The sequence below is a fragment of the Oncorhynchus gorbuscha genome, linkage group LG17, assembly GCF_021184085.1.
Source record: "Oncorhynchus gorbuscha isolate QuinsamMale2020 ecotype Even-year linkage group LG17, OgorEven_v1.0, whole genome shotgun sequence".
NCBI classification, from domain to species: Eukaryota; Metazoa; Chordata; class Actinopteri; order Salmoniformes; family Salmonidae; genus Oncorhynchus; species Oncorhynchus gorbuscha.
The window spans coordinates 2408725-2433555 of NC_060189.1; the positions used below are offsets into that span (position 1 = coordinate 2408725).

At 40.7% G+C, this 24831-nt stretch overlaps 1 protein-coding gene across 1 annotated transcript in view; it reads left to right on the plus strand.

The window, feature by feature from the left end:
- Nucleotides 1–12838, plus strand: part of LOC124002272 (solute carrier family 2, facilitated glucose transporter member 1) — a 37682-nt gene extending 24844 nt beyond the window's left edge. The window contains exons 6-10 of the mRNA XM_046309647.1: nt 1102–1286; nt 6135–6239; nt 6984–7085; nt 10743–10946; nt 12653–12838. Coding sequence (XP_046165603.1) covers nt 1102–1286; nt 6135–6239; nt 6984–7085; nt 10743–10946; nt 12653–12838 — 782 coding nt within the window. The remainder of the gene's footprint in view (nt 1–1101; nt 1287–6134; nt 6240–6983; nt 7086–10742; nt 10947–12652) is intronic.
- The last annotated feature ends 11993 nt before the right edge of the window (nt 12839–24831 follow it).

The window sequence follows — 24831 nt, forward strand, 5'->3', positions numbered from 1 at the left end:
ACATTACACACATTACACCCTATCACATTACACCCTATCACATTACACACATTACACCCTATCACATTACACCCTATCACATTACACCCTATCACATTACACCCTATCACATTACACACTATCACATTACACCCTATCACATTACACACATTACACCCTATCACATTACACACTATCACATTACACCCTATCACATTACACACATTACACACTATCACATTACACCCTATCACATTACACACATTACACCCTATCACATTACACCCTATCACATTACACACATTACACCCTATCACATTACACCCTATCACATTACACACTATCACATTACACACATTACACCCTATCACATTACACACATTACACCCTATCACATTACACACATTACACCCTATCACATTACACACATTACACCCTATCACATTACACACTATCACATTACACACATTACACCCTATCACATTACACACATTACACCCTATCACATTACACACATTACACCCTATCACATTACACACATTACACCCTATCACATTACACACTATCACATTACACCCTATCACATTACACACTATCACATTACACACATTACACCCTATCACATTACACCCTATCACATTACACCCTATCACATTACACCCTATCACATTACACATATTACACCCTATCACATTACACCCTATCACATTACACCCTATCACATTACACCCTATCACATTACACATATTACACATTAAAATTGTATCAAATCAACACCCAATGGTTTTACACGCACTAGAAATATCTACTGGATGAGAACCAGGTGTTTGTGTTTATTCATCTTGTTTCTTCATGCTGAAGGTTTGGCATTAAGTCCCAGACAATGTCGTGTCTGGTTTACTGGATCAATGTCTGTGACTTGTTAAGTTGTCTATTGTTAATGTCTATTGTCTATTGTACAAACAAATATAATCTTTAAAAATATATATATTATTAAAAAATAACAAGGGCCTTGGAGACCCAGGCAGAGGTGGGTGGGTAGTACACAATAGTCTTATGCCGGGATTCAATCAGGTCAGCAGTAGATCCATATTGTTGTTGTTTTGTTGTTGTTTACCCCAGCCCTGTGGCGTCTGAGAGGCCCGTCAGACGAGGTGTTCACGGAGCTGGAGGAGATGAAGCAGGAGGCGGCTCACACCCAATCAGCCCTCACCGTCAAGGAGTTCTTCACCAAACGCTCCTACCGACAGCCAATCATCATCGTCCTCATCGTTAACCTGGGCTCCCAGCTCTCAGGCTTTAACGCGGTTTGTTGTTTTAGATCAAATATTTCAGTCGTTTTATTGAAAATGCATTTTTACATTTACATTTAAGTCATTTAGCAGACGCTCTTATCCAGAGCGACTTACAAATTGGTGCATTTTCCAGTTCTGTCTCATTTTCAAAAGAGACCTGAACATTCTGTAGTGAGTAATGTGTTCTCTATGGGGTATTTATTGATACCTGAACATTCTGTAGTGAGTAATGTGTTCTCTATGGGGTATTTATTGAGACCTGAACATTATGTAGTGAGTAATGTGTTCTCTATGGGGTATTTATTGAGACCTGAACATTCTGTAGTGAGTAATGTGTTCTCTATGGGGTATTTATTGAGACCTGAACATTCTGTAGTGAGTAATGTGTTCTCTATGGGGTATTTATTGAGACCTGAACATTATGTAGTGAGTAATGTGTTCTCTATGGGGTATTTATTGAGACCTGAACATTCTGTAGTGAGTAATGTGTTCTCTATGGGGTATTTATTGAGACCTGAACATTCTGTAGTGAGTAATGTGTTCTCTATGGGGTATTTATTGAGACCTGAACATTCTGTAGTGAGTAATGTGTTCTCTATGGGGTATTTATTGAGACCTGAACATTCTGTAGTGAGTAATGTGTTCTCTATGGGGTATTTATTGAGACCTGAACATTCTGTAGTGAGTAATGTGTTCTCTATGGGGTATTTATTGATACCTGAACATTCTGTAGTGAACATTCTGAACATTCTGTAGTGAGTAATGTGTTCTCTATGGGGTATTTATTGATACCTGAACATTTATTGTGTTCTCTATGGGGTACCTGAACATTCTGTAGTGAGTAATGTGTTCTCTATGGGGTATTTATTGAGACCTGAACATTCTGTAGTGAGTAATGTGTTCTCTATGGGGTATTTATTGAGACCTGAACATTCTGTAGTGAGTAATGTGTTCTCTATGGGGTATTTATTGAGACCTGAACATTCTGTAGTGAGTAATGTGTTCTCTATGGGGTATTTATTGAGACCTGAACATTCTGTAGTGAGTAATGTGTTCTCTATGGGGTATTTATTGATACCTGAACATTCTGTATTTATGAGTAATGTGTTCTCTATGGGGTATTTATTGATACCTGAACATTATGTAGTGAGTAATGTGTTCTCTATGGGGTATTTATTGAGACCTGAACATTCTGTAGTGAGTAATGTGTTCTCTATGGGGTATTTATTGAGACCTGAACATTCTGTAGTGAGTAATGTGTTCTCTATGGGGTATTTATTGATACCTGAACATACTGTAGTGAGTAATGTGTTCTCTATGGGGTATTTATTGATACCTGAACATTATGTAGTGAGTAATGTGTTCTCTATGGGGTATTTATTGAGACCTGAACATTCTGTAGTGAGTAATGTGTTCTCTATGGGGTATTTATTGATACCTGAACATTCTGTAGTGAGTAATGTGTTCTCTATGGGGTATTTATTGATACCTGAACATTCTGTAGTGAGTAATGTGTTCTCTATGGGGTATTTATTGAGACCTGAACATTCTGTAGTGAGTAATGTGTTCTCTATGGGGTATTTATTGATACCTGAACATTCTGTAGTGAGTAATGTGTTCTCTATGGGGTATTTATTGATACCTGAACATTCTGTAGTGAGTAATGTGTTCTCTATGGGGTATTTATTGATACCTGAACATTCTGTAGTGAGTAATGTGTTCTCTATGGGGTATTTATTGATACCTGAACATTCTGTAGTGAGTAATGTGTTCTCTATGGGGTATTTATTGATACCTGAACATTCTGTAGTGAGTAATGTGTTCTCTATGGGGTATTTATTGATACCTGAACATTCAGTAGTGAGTAATGTGTTCTCTATGGGGTATTTATTGAGACCTGAACATTCTGTAGTGAGTAATGTGTTCTCTATGGGGTATTTATTGAGACCTGAACATTCTGTAGTGAGTAATGTGTTCTCTATGGGGTATTTATTGAGACCTGAACATTCTGTAGTGAGTAATTGAGACCTGAACATTCTGTAGTGAGGTGTTCTTTATTTATTGACCTGAACATTCTGTAGTGAGTAATGTGTTCTCTATGGGGTATTTATTGAGACCTGAACATTCTGTAGTGAGTAATGTGTTCTCTATGGGGTATTTATTGAGACCTGAACATTCTGTAGTGAGTAATGTGTTCTCTATGGGGTATTTATTGAGACCTGAACATTCTGTAGTGAGTAATGTGTTCTCTATGGGGTATTTATTGAGACCTGAACATTCTGTAGTGAGTAATGTGTTCTCTATGGGGTATTTATTGAGACCTGAACATTCTGTAGTGAGTAATGTGTTCTCTATGGGGTATTTATTGAGACCTGAACATTCTGTAGTGAGTAATGTGTTCTCTATGGGGTATTTATTGAGACCTGAACATTATGTAGTGAGTAATGTGTTCTCTATGGGGTATTTATTGAGACCTGAACATTATGTAGTGAGTAATGTGTTCTCTATGGGGTATTTATTGAGACCTGAACATTCTGTAGTGAGTAATGTGTTCTCTATTGGGGTATTTATTGAGACCTGAACATTCTGTAGTGAGTAATGTGTTCTCTATGGGGTATTTATTGAGACCTGAACATTCTGTAGTGAGTAATGTGTTCTCTATGGGGTATTTATTGATACCTGAACATACTGTAGTGAGTAATGTGTTCTCTATGGGGTATTTATTGAGACCTGAACATTCTGTAGTGAGTAATGTGTTCTCTATTGGGGTATTTATTGAGACCTGAACATTCTGTAGTGAGTAATGTGTTCTCTATGGGGTATTTATTGAGACCTGAACATTATGTAGTGAGTAATGTGTTCTCTATGGGGTATTTATTGAGACCTGAACATTATGTAGTGAGTAATGTGTTCTCTATGGGGTATTTATTGAGACCTGAACATTCTGTAGTGAGTAATGTGTTCTCTATTGGGGTATTTATTGAGACCTGAACATTCTGTAGTGAGTAATGTGTTCTCTATGGGGTATTTATTGAGACCTGAACATTCTATAGTGAGTAATGTGTTCTCTATGGGGTATTTATTGATACCTGAACATACTGTAGTGAGTAATGTGTTCTCTATGGGGTATTTATTGAGACCTGAACATTCTGTAGTGAGTAATGTGTTCTCTATTGGGGTATTTATTGAGACCTGAACATTCTGTAGTGAGTAATGTGTTCTCTATGGGGTATTTATTGAGACCTGAACATTCTGTCGTGAGTAATGTGTTCTCTATGGTCTAACAGACTAGCAGACTAATAGACTAGCAGGCTACTAGACTACCAGATTAGCAGACTAGCAGCAGACTACCAGACTAGCAGACTAGCAGACTAGCAGCAGACTACCAGACTAGCAGCAGACTAGCAGACTAGCAGCAGACTAGCAGACTAGCAGCAGACTAGCAGACTAGCAGCAGACTAGCAGCAGACTAGCAGACTAGCAGCAGACTACCAGACTAGCAGCAGACTACCAGACTAGCAGCAGACTAGCAGACTAGCAGCAGACTAGCCGACTAGCAGCAGACTAGCAGCAGACCAACAGACTACCAGTCTACTGGACTAGCAGACTACCAGACTACCAGACTAACAGCAGATTAGCAGACAAAAATAATTATACCAGACTACTAGCAGACTAGTAACAGACTACCAGCAGACTACCAGACTACCAGACTAGCAGCAGACTACCAGACTAGCAATAGACTACTAGACTAGCAGACTAGCTGACTACTAGACTAGCAGACTACTAAACTAGCAGACAAGCAAACTACTGGACTAACAAACTACCAGACTAGCAGACTACCTGCAGACTAGTAGCGAAGCACCAGGCTACCATACTAGTAGCATGTTACCAGACTGGCAGCAGACTAGCAGCAGACTAGCAGCAGACGACCGCAGACTAGCAGACTACCAGACTAGCAGACTAGCAGCAGACTACCAGACTAGCAGACTAGCAGCAGACTACCAGACTAGCAGCAGACTAGCAGCAGACGACCGCAGACTAGTAGCAGACTACCAGAATAGCAGACTAGCAGCTGACTACCAGACTAGCAGCAGACTAGCAGCAGACGACCGCAGACTAGTAGCAGACTACCAGAATAGCAGACTAGCAGCAGACTACCAGACTAGCAGCAGACTAGCAGCAGACGACCGCAGACTAGTAGCAGACTACCAGAATAGCAGACTAGCAGCAGACTACCAGAATAGCAGACTAGCAGCAGACGACCGCAGACTAGCAGACTACCAGACTAGCAGACTAGCAGCAGACGACCGCAGACTAGTAGCAGACGACCGCAGACTAGTAGCAGACTACCAGACTAGCAGACTAGCAGCAGACTACCAGACTAGCAGCAGACTAGTAGCAGACGACCGCAGACTAGTAGCAGACTACCAGACTAGCAGACTAGCAGCAGACTACCAGACTAGCAGCAGACTAGCAGCAGACGACCGCAGACTAGTAGCAGACTACCAGAATAGCAGACTAGCAGCAGACTACCAGAATAGCAGACTAGCAGCAGACGACCGCAGACTAGTAGCAGACTACCAGAATAGCAGACTAGCAGCAGACTACCAGAATAGCAGACTAGCAGCAGACGACCGCAGACTAGTAGCAGACTACCAGAATAGCAGACTAGCAGCAGACTACCAGACTAGCAGACTCGCAGTTATTTGCTAAACCCTCCCCTCTTTCCAGAATTGATTCTGCGGCATTGTGTCAGTATGGTTCTTCAGGCTATTCTGCAGCTCAGTAGGGAACCTGAGGCTAAAGGAAAGACAGGCAAGACACTGAGGTTGAACATATACCCCACTTCTCATTTTCCAGATCATCAATTATTCCACCAAGATGTTTGACAAGGCTAACTTTGACGAAGCCAAGTATCTGACGCTGGGGGTGGGGGCTGTGAACGTGGCCTTCACTCTGGTGGCGGTGAGTAGAGTACACTACAGTAATCTCACCTGTAATCTCACCTGTTAGGAAGTATGGAGACTCACTTGTAATCTCACCTGTTAGGAAGTATGGAGACTCACTTGTAATCTAACCTGTTATGAGGTATGGAGACTCACCTGTACTCTCACCTGGTATGAGGTATGGAGACTCACCTGTACTCTCACCTGGTATGAGGTATGGAGACTCACCTATAATCTCACCTGTTAGGAAGTATGGAGACTCACCTGTAATCTCACTTGGTATGAGGTATGGAGACTCACCTATAATCTCACCTGGTATGAGGTATGGAGACTCACCTGTAATCTCACCTGTTATGAGGTATGGAGACTCACCTGTACTCTCACCTGGTATGAGGTGTGGAGACTCACCTGTAATCTCACCTGTTATGAGGTATGGAGACTCACCTGTACTCTCACCTGGTATGAGGTATGGAGACTCACCTGTAATCTCACCTGTTATGAGGTATGGAGACTCACCTGTACTCTCACCTGGTATGAGATATGGAGACTCACCTGTAATCTCACCTGGTATGAAGTATGGAGACTCACCTGTAATATCACTTGGTATGAGGTATGGAGACTCACCTGTAATCTCACTTGGTATGAGGTATGGAGACTCACCTGTAATCTCACCTGGTATGAGGTATGGAGACTCACCTGTAATCTCACCTGGTATGAAGTATGGAGACTCACCTGTGATTTTGTGTCTGTTTTTCCTCTTCAGTTCTTCCTGATGGAGAGGGCGGGGCGTAGGAAACTACTGCTGACTGGCTTCCTGTGTCTAGCTGTGTGCAACCTCTCCATGACCGTCATAGACTCAGTCCTGGTAACTATAACTACACCGACACTAAACCTAAATGATGAATCAATTATATTATACAATTGTCCACCTGAGTGTTGTCCATCTGAGTATTTACCATGTGAGTATTGTCTATCTCAGCGTACCTTGTTGGTGACTGACTCTCTGTCTACCTGTAGGTGTAATACACTATGATGCTGTTATTCAACATGGTCTAAGGACAATTCGTATTATTCTGTATGTAAATCTATGACATTCCATTTACGACATTCCATATATGATATGTTACGTTACGTTAAGTTACATTATGAATGGAACAGCTGTCATACAATAACATATGAATTAGAGGAGGTATAGTATCATACTGTACGTTTTACCTGGTTGTACAATATCATACGTCTTGGGTGATCGGTGTCACGTTCTGACCTTAGTTCTTTTATTTAGGTCTTTGTTTTAGTATGGTCAGGGCGTGAGTTGGGTGGGTGGTCTATGTTCCATTTTCTATGTTGTGTTTGTGTTTGGCCTGGTATGGTTCTCAATCAGAGGCAGGTGTCGTTAGTTGTCTCTGATTGAGAATCATACTTAGGTAGCCTGTTTTCCCCATTTTGGTTGTGGGTGTTTGTTTTCTGTTTAGTGTTGTGTTGCACCTTACAGGACTGTTCGTTGGTTGTTTATTGTTTTGTTTCAGTGTCCATTAACACAGCATGGTAAATATGAACACTTACCACGCCGCGCGTTGGTCCTCACCTTCTTCCACCGACGACGAACGTTACAGTCGGAGGATATCATTTTATCGTACAAATTGGAGGGTGTAATTTATCATACGAATTGGATGATGTGATTTACCATACGAATTGGAGGATGTCATTTATTATACGTCTTGGAGGATGTCATTTACCATACGTCTTGGAGGATGTCATTTATTATACGTCTTGGAGGATGTCATTTACCATACGAATTGGATGATGTCATTTATTATACGTCTTGGAGGATGTAATTTATTATACGTCTTGGAGGATGTAATTTATTATACGTCTTGGAGGATGTAATTTATTATACGTCTTGGAGGATGTCATTTATTATACGAGGATGTAATTTATTATACGTCTTGGAGGATGTCATTTATTATATGTCTTGGAGGATGTAATTTATTTAATTTATTTATTATACGTCTTGGAGGATGTAATTTATTTATTATATGTCTTGGAGGATGTAATTTATTTATTATACGTCTTGGAGGATGTAATTTATTTATTATACCAGGATGTACGTCTTGGAGGATGTAATTTATTATACGTCTTGGAGGATGTAATTTATTTATTATTTATTATACGTCTTGGAGGATTTACCATACGTAATTTTTATTTATTATACAGGATGTAATTTATTTATTATACATCTTGGAGGATGTAATTTATTTATTATACGTCTTGGAGGATGTAATTTACCATACGTCTTGGAGGATGTAATTTATTATACGTCTTGGAGGATGTAATTTATTATACGTCTTGGAGGATGTCATTTATTATATGTCTTGGAGGATGTAATTTATTTATTATACGTCTTGGAGGATGTAATTTACCATACGTCTTGGAGGATGTAATTTATTATACGTCTTGGAGGATGTCATTTATTTATTATACGTCTTGGAGGATGTCATTTATTTATTATACGTCTTGGAGGATGTAATTTATTTATTATACGTCTTGGAGGATGTAATTTACCATACGTCTTGGAGGATGTAATTTATTATACGTCTTGGAGGATGTAATTTATTTATTATACGTCTTGGAGGATGTAATTTATTTATTATACGTCTTGGAGGATGTAATTTACCATACGTCTTGGAGGATGTAATTTATTATACGTCTTGGAGGATGTAATTTATTATACGTCTTGGAGGATGTAATTTATTATACGTCTTGGAGGATGTAATTTATTATACATCTTGGAGGATGTCATTTATTATACGTCTTGGAGGATGTAATTTATTATACGTCTTGGAGGATGTAATTTATTATACGTCTTGGAGGATGTCATTTATTATACGTCTTGGAGGATGTAATTTATTATACGTCTTGGAGGATGTAATTTATTATACGTCTTGGAGGATGTAATTTATTATACGTCTTGGAGGATGTAATTTATTATACGTCTTGGAGGATGTCATTTATTATACGTCTTGGAGGACGTAATATATTATACGTCTTGGAGGATGTCATTTATTATATGTCTTGGAGGATGTAATTTATTTATTATACGTCTTGGAGGATGTAATTTACCATACGTCTTGGAGGATGTAATTTATTATACGTCTTGGAGGATGTAATTTATTTATTATACGTCTTGGAGGATGTCATTTATTTATTATACGTCTTGGAGGATGTAATTTATTTATTATACGTCTTGGAGGATGTAATTTACCATACGTCTTGGAGGATGTAATTTATTATACGTCTTGGAGGATGTAATTTATTTATTATACGTCTTGGAGGATGTAATTTATTTATTATACGTCTTGGAGGATGTAATTTATTTATTATACGTCTTGGAGGATGTAATTTACCATACGTCTTGGAGGATGTAATTTATTATACGTCTTGGAGGATGTAATTTATTATACGTCTTGGAGGATGTAATTTATTATACATCTTGGAGGATGTAATTTATTATACGTCTTGGAGGATGTAATTTATTATACGTCTTGGAGGATGTAATTTATTATACGTCTTGGAGGATGTAATATAGGTTGCACCTCCGTCACTCGGTCGCGTCAAGCCATTGTTTTTAACGTTCTCAAGCCGCCCTCTGTCAGCGCAGCCATAGTGGTGCCTTAAAGGGGGTGATGAGCACAGTCATTCTGGACGGAGGATAACTACTGTTGAGTCTAAATAACAACTATAGTGCCTGGAAATACAATATTTTTTTTGTACAAAATATTTTGTAGGAAACAACTTTACCGTTGACCTCCCCTCAATCTTAGCTTGCTAGCTAACGTTATACTACATGTAAAGTCAATCTGGTGACCTCCCCTCAATCTTAGCTTGCTAGCTAACATTATACTATATGTAAAGTCAATCTGATGACCTCCCCTCAATCTTAGCTTGCTAGCTAATGTTATACTACATGTAAAGTCAATCTGGTGACCTCCCCTCAATCTTAGCTTGCTAGCTAACGTTATACTATATGTAAAGTCAATCTTGTGACATCCAAATGATGACAAAAGGTTTCCTACTAATTATTTGCCTCCTTTTTTAAAATGTCATTATACTTCCAAGCCATTGCAATGGATGTTGGATAACATTTTCATCAGCGCTCATTGATGATGCATTGAGTAGAATGCTCAGTCTGGCATCAGTCCAAAAACGCACGTTCAAAACAATATTGTGATGAGACATGCAACCCGTGAATAGTATTGCACATCTTTAATCTGAGACCAGGTTGCTTGTTAGGCAGTAACAACAAAGAAGAATTACAAGAAGCATTTATATTGTCAGTTAGGGGAACTAACGACAAAGGTTAAGAGAATTGGCTTAAGTTTAGAATAAGGGTTAGCTAAAATGCTCCACTTGTCCCGTTGTCACTTGAACAGGCAACCTTTGGAGTGCTAGATTGTCGAGGATTACGCTCACCCATCCTCCCTGACTAATATAAGATTGATTGACTGATTGATCTGCCCTGTAGTTCCTTGTCCCAGAGCTGCGTAGCCTGCAGGTGTTGGTGGTGTTCTTCCTGATCTCAGCCTATGAGGTGGGACCTGGTCCTATTTCCTGGTTCATCGCTGCAGAGCTGTTTGACCAGCCAGCCAGACCAATCGCCATGGCCTTCACCAGCATGCTCAACTGGGGAGGGAAGTTCATGCTGGCCCTGCTCTTCCCTCCACTACTGGTAAGTTTAACATAGCCTGTGTCATAGGATAGCTGTAATACAACACCAATGGGATTAACATTATGACACCAATGGGACTTAACATTATGACACCAATGGGACTTAACATTATGGCACCAATGGGACTTAACATTATGACACCAATAGTACATAATATAATATAATAATATATGCCATTTAGCAGACGCTTTTATCCAAAGCGACTTACAGTCATGTGTGCATACATTCTACGTATGGGTGGTCCTGGGGATCGAACCCACTACCCTGGAGTTACAAGCGCCATGCTCTACCAACTGAGCTACAGAAGGACCACCACATGACATTATGACACCAATAGTACATGACATTATGACACCAATAGTACATGACATTATGGCACCAATGGGACTTAACATTATGGCACTAATGGGACTTAAGATTATGGCACTAATGGGACTGAACATTATGGCACTAATGGGACTGAACATTATGACACCAATAGTACATGACATTATGACACCAATAGTACATGACATTATGACACCAATAGTACATGACATTATGGCACCAATAGTACATGACATTATGACACCAATGGGACTTAACATTATGGCACCAATAGTACATGACATTACGGCACCAATAGTACATGACATTATGGCACCAATAGTACATGACATTATGACACCAATGGGACTTAACATTATGGCACCAATAGTACATGACATTACGGCACCAATAGTACATGACATTATGGCACCAATAGTACATGACATTATGGCACCAATAGTACATGACATTATGACACCAATGGGACTGAACATTATGGCACCAATGGGACTTAACATTATGGCACCAATAGTACATGACATTATGACACCAATGGGACTGAACATTATGGCACCAATAGTACATGACATTATGGCACCAATAGTACATGACATTATGACACCAATGGGACTTAACATTATGGCACCAATGGGACTGAACATTATGGCACCAATAGTACATGACATTACGGCACCAATAGTACATGACATTATGGCACCAATAGTACATGACATTATGACACCAATAGTACATGACATTATGGCACCAATAGTACATGACATTACGGCACCAATAGTACATGACATTACGGCACCAATAGTACATGACATTATGACACCAATAGTACATGACATTATGGCACCAATAGTACATGACATTACGGCACCAATAGTACATGACATTACGGCACCAATAGTACATGACATTATGGCTTGTTTGATATCATAGATAGGACTATCTTCTAAAATGATCAATGAAATATACTGCAATTTCCAGTTGTGTTAATTTACATTTAAGTCATTTAGCAGACGCTCTTATCCAGAGCGACTTACAAATTGGTGCATTCACCTTATGACATCCAGTGGAACAGTCACTTTACAATAGTGCATCTAAATCTTAAAGGGGGGGTGAGAGGGATTACTTATCCTATCCTAGGTATTCCTTAAAGAGGTGGGGTTTCAGGTGTCTCCGGAAGGTGGTGATTGACTCCATTAACTCTCTGCTCGTGTGTGTGTGTGTGTGTGTGTGTGTGTGTGTGTGTGTGTGTGTGTGTGTGTGTGTGTGTGTGTGTGTGTGTGTGTGTGTGTGTGTGTGTGTGTGTGTGTGTGTGTGTGTGTGTGTGTGTGTGTGTGTGTGTGTGTGTGTGTGTGTGTGTGTCTCTCTCTCTCTCTCTGTAGAAACTGTGTGGTGCTTATGTGTACCTCCTCTTTATGACCATGGCTCTGGCAGCCTTCAGCTTCACTTGGAGACGCCTACCTGAGACCAAGGGACGCACCTTCGATGACATCGCAGCCGAGTTCCGAGAGTCCGAGGGCATCCCCCTGCACATTAAGACTGGTTTCAACACCTTCCCCTTGACCTGACCGCCCTGGCCCCCCTCTCACCTTACCCCCTCCCCGGAGGTCGGAGGTTGTACTGGGGGGGTCACCGAGGTCTTCTTGTGTTCAACCTCCGCTTGGGACAAATCCTTTATCAACCTTTGGCTTAACCAGGTCAGAACACGACCTCTAACACAAGGGAGACATGGTGGGACTGATACAGGACTTCAGGCGTTGGCCTCCCACAGTGTTGTCCGTTTTCTGATGACATTTATAAACATCAAAAATACGATGTCCTCTGTTACTGTCACGCATATGTGTCATGAAATGGATAAATATTATTATCTGTATTGTTGGATTGAGGCATTACGATAACTTGTTTTCAGATCCATATCATTGAATATTAAAAGTGAAGCTCCTGTATATAAGAGATTATAAGAGTCTGAAGCTCCTGTATATAAGAGATTATAAGAGTCTGAATCTCATGTCTATAAGAGTTTATAAGAGTCTGAAGCTCCAGTATATAAGAGATTATAAGAGTCTGAAGCTCATGTCTATAAGAGTTTATAAGAGTCTGAAGCTCCTGTATATAAGAGATTATAAGAGTCTGAAGCTCATGTCTATAAGAGATTATAAGAGTCTGAAGCTCATGTCTATAAGAGATTATAAGAGTCTGAAGCTCATGTCTATAAGAGATTATAAGAGTCTGAAGCTCATGTCTATAAGAGATTATAAGAGTCTGAAGCTCATGTCTATAAGAGATTATAAGAGTCTGAAGCTCATGTCTATAAGACTTTATAACAGTCTGAAGCTCATGTCTATAAGAGATTATAAGAGTCTGAAGCTCCCGTACATAAGAGTTTATAAGAGTCTGAATCTCCTATCTATAAGAGTTTGTAACAGTCTGAAGCTCCAGTATATAAGAGTTTATAAGAGTCTGAAGCTCCCGTATATATGAGTTTATACGAGTCTATATCTCCTATCTATAAGAGTTTATAAGAGTCTGAAGCTCATGTCTATAAGAGGTTATAAGAGTCTGAAGCTCCTGTCTATAAGAGTCCAAAGCTCCCGTATATAAGAGATCATAAGAGTCTGAAGCTCCCGTATATAAGAGTTTATAAGAGTCTGAAGCTCATGTCTATAAGAGTCTAAAGCCCCTGTACCTGATGAAACATTGAAACATTGAACTTCTTGTGGCATGGTTCTCTTCCATTGGACAGAAGCGTTCCTCACAACTATCTGCCTCTGAACAGCTTCACCTAAGCAGTAAGGTTAACACTTTACAGTAAGGTACCATTTTGTAAAGAGTCTGTAAAGGTTTAAAAGTGATTATTTAAGCATTTATAAATGCATTATAAACCATTAATAAGTAAGGGATAATCAACGAGGGGCTATGTGTTTTGGGAAAATAATGATTGACGTGGAACAAAACTTCAACAGAGTTACATTATTTTCCAGAGAATGCATAGAGCCCCTCGTCCCTTATATACCGAGGCTATAGACAGGTTGGTTGTTTAGCAACAAAACTGAAACGTGCACAATTACGGAGCAAAACAGACGTGGTTGGCCTAGAATGTTTTACAACATGTAAACTATAATTTGTCTCTAATGTTTTATTGAAAAAAAAATACATTTGCACAAATGAGCACTTGTTGTCTCTCAAATAAATCTTTACAGTTGTTGGTTAGTTAGCTAGCTAGGAAATGTTTTGCCATATTAGCATTGACATGAAATCAGTCTGGTTCATCCTTGGGAGCAATTTCCAAACACCTGAAGGTACCACGTTCACCTGTACAAACAATAGTACCAAGTTTAAACACCATGAGACCACGCAGCCATCATACCGTCCAGCAAGGAGACGCATTCTGTCTCCTAGAGATGAATGTACTTTGGTGCGAAAAGTGCAAATCAATCCCAGGACAACAGCAAAGGACCTTGTGAAGATGCTGGAGGAAACAGGTACAAAATTATCAATATCCCCAGTAAAACGAATCCTATATTGACACAACCTGAAGGACATTTAGCAAGGAAGAAGCCACTGCTCCAAAACTGCCATTAAAAATCCAGACTACAGTTTGCAACTGCACATGGGGACAAAGGTTGTACTTTTTGGAGAAATGTCCTCCGGTCTGATGAAACAAAAATGGAACTGTTTGTCATTATGTCCGTTGTTACATTACATGAGGCCGAGGTTGCAGTGCCTACAGCTTCCACACGATGTCTAGAGTCTTGTCATTTGATTCGGCTTTGATTCTTGGTCAAACCGAATCAAGGGAACCGATTCCCTCCGGTCTCCGACCGGATGTTTTGGTCGAGCTCTCTCCAGACATTTTTTCGAGACGGACAGCTATAGAATTTACATCGCCTCCTGATGAATTTTATCGCTTATTAACGTGTACTAATACCTAAAGTTGCATTACAAAAGTATTTCGAAGTGTTTTGTGAAAGTTTATCGTCGACTTTTTGAATTTTCAAAAATGACGTTACGTTATGAAACGCTATTTTTTTCTGTTTATCACACAGTCTTCATAGATTGATATCTAGGCTATATATGGACCGATTTAATCGAAAAAAAATACCCAATAGTGATTATGGGACATCTAGGAGTGCCAACAAAGAAGATGGTCAAAGGTAATGAATGTTTTATATTTTATTTGTGCGGTTTGTGTAGCGACGACTATGCTAATTATTTTGTTTACTTCCCCTGCGGGTCTTTTGGGGTGTTACATGCTATCAGATAATAGCTTCTCATGCTTTCGCCGAAAAGCATTTTAAAAATCTGACTTGTTGCCTGGATTCACAACGAGTGTAGCTTTAATTCAATACCCTGCATGTGTATTTTAATGAATGTTTGAGTTTTAACTAATACTATTAGCATTTAGCGTAGTGCATTTGCATTTCCAGAGCTCTATATGGGACGTCTGCGTGCCAGGAAGGAGCAAGAGGTTAAGCTTGGTCGCAAATGGGTTTTCCAAATGGACGATGACCCCAAGTATACTTCCAAAGTTGTGGCAAAATGGCTTAAGGACAACAAAGGCAAGGTATTGGAGTGGCCATCACAAAGCCCTGAACTTAATCTTATAGAAAATGTGTGGGCAGAACTGAAAACGTGTGTGCGAGCAAGGAGGCCTACAAACCTGACTCAGTTACACCAGCGCTGTCAGGAGGAATGGGCCAAAATTGTTGTGGGAAGCTTGTGGAAAGCTACCCAAAACGTTTGACCCAAGTTAACCTCTAGCGACGAGCAATCCCGTATCCGGGAGCATAGCCTCAAGCTCATTACCATAACGCAAAGTTTCCTATTCATGAAAATCGCAAATGAAATGAAATAAATATATTCAAACACAAGCTTAGCCTTTTGTTAACAACACTGTCATCTCAGATTTTCAAAATATGCGTTACAGCCAACGTTAGACAAGCATTTGTGTAAGTTTAGCATGGCATAATGCTATGCTAAGCTGTGCTGGCAGCAGGCAACATTTTCACAAAAATAAGAAAAGCAACCAAATTAAACCATTTACCTTTGACGAACTTCAGATGCTTTCACTCAGGAGACTCCCAGTTAGACAGCAAATGTTCCTTTTTTTCCAAAAATAATATTTTTGTAGGAGAAAAACATCACTTTTGTTCATCCTGCTTGGCTGGGAAATCAACAGAAAAATACTTCAACTATAACGCATTAGCATAACGCAACTTTTTCTATTCAAGAAAATCGCAAATGAAATTGAATAAATATATTGAAACACAAGCTTAGCATTTTGTTAACAACACTGTCATCTCAGATTTTCAAAATATGCTTTTCAACCAAAGCTACACAAGCATTTGTGTAAGAGTATTGATAGCCTAGCATAGCATTAAGCCTAGCATTCAGCAGGCAACATTTTCACAAAAACCAAACAGAAACAAGAAAAGCATTCAAATAAAATAATTTACCTTTGAAGAACTTCGGATGATTTCAATGACGAGACTCTCAGTTAGATAGCAAATGTTAAATTTTTCCCAAAATATTATTTGTGTTGGCTCCGTTTTGTTCATCACGTTTGGCTAAGAAAAAAAACGGAAAATGCAGTCACTACAACGGCAAACTTTTTTCCAAATTAGCTCCATAATATCGACAGAAACATGGCAAACGTTGTTTAGAATCAATCCTCAAGGTGTTTTTCACATATCTATTCGATAATATATCAGTCGTGACATTTGGTTTCTCATCAGAAGCAAACAGAAAAATACTGCAGCTGGAGATTACGCAATAATTGCAACGGAGGACACCAAGCGACCACCTGGTAGATGTAGTCTCTTATTGTCAATCTTCCAATGATATGCCTACAAATACGTCACAATGCTGTCGACACCTTGGGGAAGCGACAGAAAGCCTAAGCTCATTCGTGGCCCATTCACAGCCATATAAGGAGTCATTGGCATGAGGCGGTTTCAAAAAATAAGGCACTTCCTGATTGGATTTTTATCTGGGTTTCGCCTGTAACATCAGTTCTGTGGCACTCACAGACAATATCTTTGCAGTTTTGGAAATGTCAGAGTGGTTTCTTTCCAAAGCTGTAAATTATATGCATAGTCAAGCATCTTTTCGTGACAAAATATCTTGTTTAAAACGGGAAAGTTTTTCATCCAAAAATTTAAATAGCGCCCCCCTATATCCAAGAATTTAAACAATTTAAAGGCAATGCTACCAAATACTCATTGAGTGTATGTAAACTTCTGACCCACTGGGAATGTGATGAAAGAAATAAAAGCTGAAATAAAAGCTGAAATATATAATTCTCCACAATATTATTCTGACATTTCACATTCTTAAAATAAAGTGGCGATCATAACTGACCTAAAACAGGAAATATTTACTAGGATTAAATGTCAGGAATTGTGAAAAACTGAGTTTAAATTTATTTGGCTAAGGTGTATGAAAACTTCTGACTTCAACTGTATGTGTGTGTGTGTGTTTATTAAAAGTATAATATCATACTGTGGACATCTACGTCTATAGGCCTATGCATGCAATGCCCTGATACGTTTAGTGCTAAAATCTCTGACAGCTGAACCGTGAGATGGACAATTATTGTTTTAGGCAAGTTGTCACATCCTGATCTTAGTTCCTTTTTTATGTCTCTTTTTTGGTTTGGTCAGGGCGCGAAACATAGTGTCCCCAGTGCGCATGCGTAGCCCGGTGCGCTACATCACAGCTCCTCGAATCGGCCGGGCTAGAGTGGGCATCGAGCCAGGAGGGATGAAGCCGTCTCAGCGCATCTGGTCCCCAGTGCATCTCCTCGGCCCGGGTTATATGGCACCAGCCCTACGCACGGTGTCCCCGGTTCGCCAGCACAACCCAGTGCGGCCTGTTCCAACTCTCCACATTTGCCGGGCTACAGGGGGTATCCAGCCAGGACAGGTTGTGCAGGCTCATCTGTCGAGACCTCCAGTGCACCTCCACGGCCCAGTGCATCCAGTGCCTCGGCCAAGGAGGAGGTTGCCTGTATGTCTCCCCAGCCTGGTGAGTCCTGTGCCTGCTCCTAGAACCAAGTCTCCCTCCTGTCCGGAGCCACCAGAGCCGCCATCTGTCTGGAGCCCCCAGAGCCGCCCGTCTGTCCAGAGCTGCCAGAGCCGCCCGTCTGTCCGGAGCCTCCAGAGCCGCCCGTCTGTCCGGAGCCACCAGAGCCACCATCTGTCTGGAGCCCCCAGAGCCGCCCGTCTGTCCAGAGCCGCCAGAGTCACCCTTCACTCCGGAGCCGACAGAGTCTCCCGCCTGTCCGGAGCTGCCAGAGTCTCCAGTCTGGCCGACGCTGTCCCTGTCCGGAGTCTCCCTCCTCTTCAGGGCCAGCGGTAAGTGTCCCCAGTTTGGGGTCAGCAGCGAGGGTCGCCACTCCAGAGGCGCCACCTCAGTAGGCCAAGATTAAGGTGGAGTGGGGTCTATGTCCCGCACCAGAGCCGCCACCGCGGTGAAATTCCCACCCAGACCCTCCCCTATAGGTTCAGGTGTTGCGGCCGGAGTCCGCACCTTTGGGAGGGGGTACCGTCACGTCCTGACCTTAGTTCCTTTTTTATGTCTCCTTTTTGGTTTGGTCAGGGCGCGAAGCATAGTGTCCCCAGTGCGCATGCATAGTGAGTTGGGGTGGGCATTCTATGTTTTGTTCTAGGTTTTGTACTTCTATGTGTTTGTCCTTGTATGGTTCCCAATCAGAGGCAGCTGTCAATCATTGTCTCTGATTGAGAACCATAAGAATTGTAAGAATTGTACTTAAACTCCCCTCTCGTACTTTTTTCATCTCTAATGTAAAAATAGGGGACCACAACTTGATTGTGCAATCCCGGTCACTTAAGAGCATCTTTGTATATATATATACATATATATATATTTTTTTTTTTAACTGACAAATAAAATCAATCAGTCAATCCAAACTGTGCAGTGGCCATTTGATGAATGGAAAGAGACATCTCTTACAAAACACCAAACAGTTTAATAACACTCGGAGATTGCCAAGCCTTCAATACTGGGTAGACATACAACGTAGGGAGGGATGTATTTTCTGTTTGTTGAGATAGACATAGTCTATTTATTCTGGTGTTGAAAATGCAAACCATGATATTGATGTTCCCGAAGTCGATATGATTTGTTTATTGATTGTGTGGTGCACTGGCACAGAAACATGTTGGTAGGAAATTAGTTGCACATATTTTATATAATTATAAAAATGGCATACAAATGTTGAAAATCTGATTTTCCCCCTAGCTGATCATAGTTGGCAGCTGATCGTATTGTAATGAGACAGGCATGGAGAGTGAGCTCCTCTGTGGTGGTCAGCGAAATCCCAACCTTCTGGCATCGATTGTGCCACAATAGAATGCTGTGGCAAAGTCGATATCCAAGTGGGTTGCTTGTTGTCGTAAACATTATTTTGAGAAAAACTTTATATCCATCAAAATAAAGTCAAATCTTTCTTCTCTTTCTTGTGATGTACAATGCCTTGCGAAAGTATTCATCCCCCTTGGCATTTTTCCTATTTTGTTGAATTACAACCTGTAATTTAAATAGATTTTTATTTGGATTTCAAGTAATGAACATAAAATAGTCCACATTTTTGAAGTGAAATAACAAACAAAATTGTATTATTTAAAACGGAAAAGTGGTGCGTGGGGTTTTCTTCCGCTGAAGGAGAAGAGGACCAAAATGCAGCGTGGTTAGTGTTCCACATCTTTAATATCGACGATAAACGAGAACACTACAAAAAACAAAACAACAAAAGTGAAAACCGAAACAAACCGAAGGCTAAGCTTGTGTTTCAATATATTTATTTCATTTAATTTGCGATTTTCATGAATAGAAAAAGTTGCGTTATGCTAATGCATTATAGTTTCTCAGCCAAGCAGGATGAACAAACTGCAAACTGCGATTTTCATGAATAGGACACGTTGCGTCATGGTAATGCGGGCTATGATTACGGTCCCGGATACGGGATTGCTCGTCGCTAGAGGTTAATCAGAGAGGCAACAAAGAGACCAAAGATAACCCTGAAGGAGCTGCAAAGCTCCACAGTGGAGATTGGAGTATCTGTCCATAGGACCACTTTAAGCCGTTCACTCCACAGAGCTGGGCTTTATGGAAGAGTGGCCAGAAAAAAGCCATTGTTTAAAGAAAAAAATAAGAAAACATGTTTGGTGTTCGCCAAAAGGCATCTGGGAGACTCACAAACATATGGAAGAAGGTACTCTGGTCAGATGAGACTAAAATTGAGCTTTTTGGCCATCAAGGAAAACGCTGTCTGGCACAAAACCCAACACCTCTCATCACCCCGAGAACATTCCCACAGCATCCACAGTGAAGCATGGTGGTGGCAGCATCATGCTGTGGGGATGTTTTTGATCAGCAGGGAAACTGGTCAGAATTGAACCAATGATGGATGGCGCTAAATACAGGGAAATTGTTGAGGGAAACCTGTTTCAGTCTTCCAGAGATTTGAGACTGGGATGGAGGTTCACCTTCCAGCAGGACAATGACCCTAAGCATACTGCTAAAGCAACACTCGAGTGGTTTAGGGGAAACATTTAACTGTCTTGGAATGTCCTAGTCAAAGCCCAGACCTCAATCCAATTGAGAATCTGTGGTATGAGTTAAAGATTGCTGAACACCAGCGGAACCCATCCAACTTGAAGGAGCTGGAGCAGTTTTGCCTTGAAGAATGGGCAGAAATCCCAGTGGCTAGATGTGCCAGGCTTATAGAGACATACCCCAAGAGACTTGCAGCTGTAATTGCTGCAAAAGGTGGGTCTTTAAAGATTTGACTTTGGGCGGGTGAATAGTTAGGCACGCTCAAGTTTTCTTTTTTTTGTTGTCTTATTTTGTAATGTAGTCTGTGTGTAGCTGGTGTAGAGGAGTCTGGCGCAGGGCAGTAGATATGAGTAAATAAACATATTTTACTCAAAACAGACAAAGACAATACAAAATAAGCGAGCCCACATAAACAGACTGTATTCCATAAAAACAATCACTCACAAACAAACATGGGGGAACAGAGGGTTAAATAATGAACAAGTAATTAGGGAAAGGAAACCAGGTGTGTAAGACAAAGACAAAACAAATGGAAAATGAAAAGTAGATCGGCGATGGCTAGAAGGCCGGTGACGTCGACCGCCAAAACGCCGGAGGAGTTTTGGACCGACTTCGGCAAAACATATTTATTGTTTATTTCACCCCCAAAAAATATTTTACATCTTCAAAGTGGTAGGAGGCATGTTGTGTAAATCAAATTATACAAACCCCCAAAATATCAATTTTAATTCCAGGTTGAAAGGCAACAAAATTGGTAAAAATGCCAAGGGGGGTGAATAGTTTTGCAAGCCACTGTATCATGTGGTTTATGCAGATATATCAGAAACTTGCACGGTAACAAGCACGAGTTGTTTTTACCCCTGTAATTACAGACTACCATATGTTACAGTGTAACTATGAATTATTACAATTAACTACAATACTTGTTACAGTGTATTTACATATGTAATTACATCATACATGTTGTTATTACAGTGTAACTATGAATTATTACAATTAACTACAATACTTGTTACAGTGTATTTATATATGTAATTACAGTGTAATAAGGACATATTTTAATGAAGCGTTAACATAATCTAGTAATATGATAGGAATTATATAATTTAATTTGTAAGTCGCTCTGGATAAGAGCGTCTGCTAAATGACTTAAATGTAATAAATGTAATGTAAATGAATACTGCCTGGGTTGTAAATCTGGCCAAGGCATCAGGGTTTCAAACATGGGGCAAGACACCCCATTGGGAGTTGACAATTGGTCTGAAAAATCCTTCTCTTGTCAAGGACCAGAGGACCAACGCATCACACCCAAAAGTGAGAAAATAATTATTGTCAATCAATTGAAAATAAGGACGCATCATGATACATAAGTGCTCATCTGATTAGCATTTGTAAGTGCATTTATAAATGGTTAATAACAAGGTAAATACTGGCTCACTATTTGACAAGAACTGACCAGCTTTCGCATTATCTTGACCGATGTGTTACGACAGTTTATAAATGGTTTATAATGGATTTGCAAATGCTTAAACAACCATGAATAAAATAATTACAAGCACTTTATAGACCCTTTACAAAAGATACCTTATTATAAAGTTAGATGGAACAGCCTCACAGGAACATCCTCACAGGAACAGCCTCACAGGAACAGCCTCACAGGAACAGTCTCACAGGAACAGCCTCACAGAAACAGCCTCACAGAAACAGCCTCACAGAAACAGTCTCACAGAAACAGCCTCACAGGAACAGTCTCACAGGAACAGCCTCACAGAAACAGTCTCACAGAAACAGCCTCACAGGAACAGCCTCACAGGAACATCCTCACAGGAACAGCCTCTCAGGAACATCCTCACAGAAACAGCCTCACAGGAACATCCTCACAGAAACAGCCTCACAGGAACAGCCTCACAGAAACAGCCTCACAGTAACAGCCTCACAGGAACAGCCTCACATGAACAGCCTCACAGGAACAGCCTCACAGGAACATCCTCACAGAAACAGCCTCACAGGAACAGCCTCACAGGAACAGCCTCACAGGAACATCCTCACAGAAACAGCCTCACAGGAACAGCCTCACAGGAACAGCCTCACAGGAACATCCTCACAGAAACAGCCTCACCTGACTGCACACAAATCCAGTACCAATCACACTGATCACAATGTTTCTCAAAATCTTCTTAATGTATATTATGCAGTAGCATGTACAGTATATATAAATAGCATGTGATGTAAATGCATTTCACTTCACCATCAGAAATAGCTTAGAAATAGTTATATATGAATGCCTTGTTACAGGACCCTTCGCAACTCCCAACAGCCTCTCAGCCTGACCCTGGCTCTGAACCAACCCTTTCTTTCTTTCCAACAATATTATTGGTTTGTGAAATCTGGCATCACTCTGAACTGTGTCCCTATGAGCTGTGTACCTCAATAAGCTGCCTGTGAAAATCCAGGACTGCCAAGTGGATAAATGTTTTATTAAACATGTTCTATTGTGGTTGACAGGAACCTAAACGGAAGAAGAGAGGAGGGTAGAGGAGAAGAGAAGAGAAGAGAGGAAAGGAGAGGAGAGAAGAGAAGAGGAGAGGAGAGGAGGAGAGAGAAGAGGAGAGAGGAGAGGAGGAGAAAGAAGAGGAGAGGAGGAGAAAGAAGAGGAGAGGAGGAGAGAGAAGAGGGGAGGAGGAGAGACAAGAGGAGAGGAGAGAGGAGAGGAGGAGAGAGAAGAGGAGAGGAGGAGAGAGAAGAGGAGGAGAGAGGAGAGGAGAGGAGAGAGGAGAGGAGGAGAAAGAAGAGGAGAGGAGGAGAGAGAAGAGGGGAGGAGGAGAGACAAGAGGAGAGGAGGAGAGAGAAGAGGAGGAGAGAGAGGACATGAGGGGAGAAAGGAGAGGAGAGAGGAGAGGAGAAGAAACAGAGAGTGAGAGAGAGTGGGAGGGAGGGAGAGAGAGAAAGAGGGAGATTTGTGACCTGTTACCACAAGAAAATGGCACCCAGTGAAGAACAAACACCATTGTAAATACAACCTATATTTATGTTTATTTTGCCCTTTTGTACTCTAACTATTTGCACATCATTCCAACACTGTATATAGCAATATGACATTTGAAATGTCTTTATTCTTTTGGTGTAATGTTTACTCTACATTTTATTGTTTTTTTCACTTTTGTTTATTATCTACTTATCTTGCTTTGGCAACGTAAATATATGTTTCCCAATAAAGCCCCTTAAATTGAAGGCAGGCAGACAGACAGGCAGATAGACAGGCAGACAGACAGACAGACAGACAGACAGACAGACAGACAGACAGACAGACAGACAGACAGACAGACAGACAGACAGACAGACAGACAGACAGACAGACAGACAGGCAGACAGACAGACAGACAGACAGACAGACAGACAGACAGACAGACAGACAGACAGACAGAATAGAATAGACAGAGACAGACAGACAGACAGACAGACAGACAGACAGACAGACAGATAAGAAGACAGAATAGAATAGAGAAGACAGAAGACAGAAGACAGAAGAGAAGACAGACAGACAGACAGACAGACAGACAGAAGAGAAGAGAAGAGAAGAGAAGAGAAGAGAAGAGAAGAGAAGAAAGGACAATAAAACCCCTTAAATTGAAGGCAGACAGACAGACAGACAGACAGACAGACAGACAGACAGACAGACAGACAGACAGACAGACAGACAGACAGACAGACAGACAGACAGACAGACAGACAGACAGACAGACAGACAGACAGACAGACAGACAGACAGACAGACAGACAGACAGACAGACAGACAGACAGACAGACAGACAGACAGACAGACAGACAGACAGACAGACAGACAGACAGGATCCCCTTACTGTATGCTCTAACCCAACAGTCCAGGATGCAGTTCTACTATTTGACACATGGTCCTTCTCCCAGTAAATGACAACTCCTCATTCCAGTCTTTCTCATGTTGTTCAGTGTTATACGTTATAAG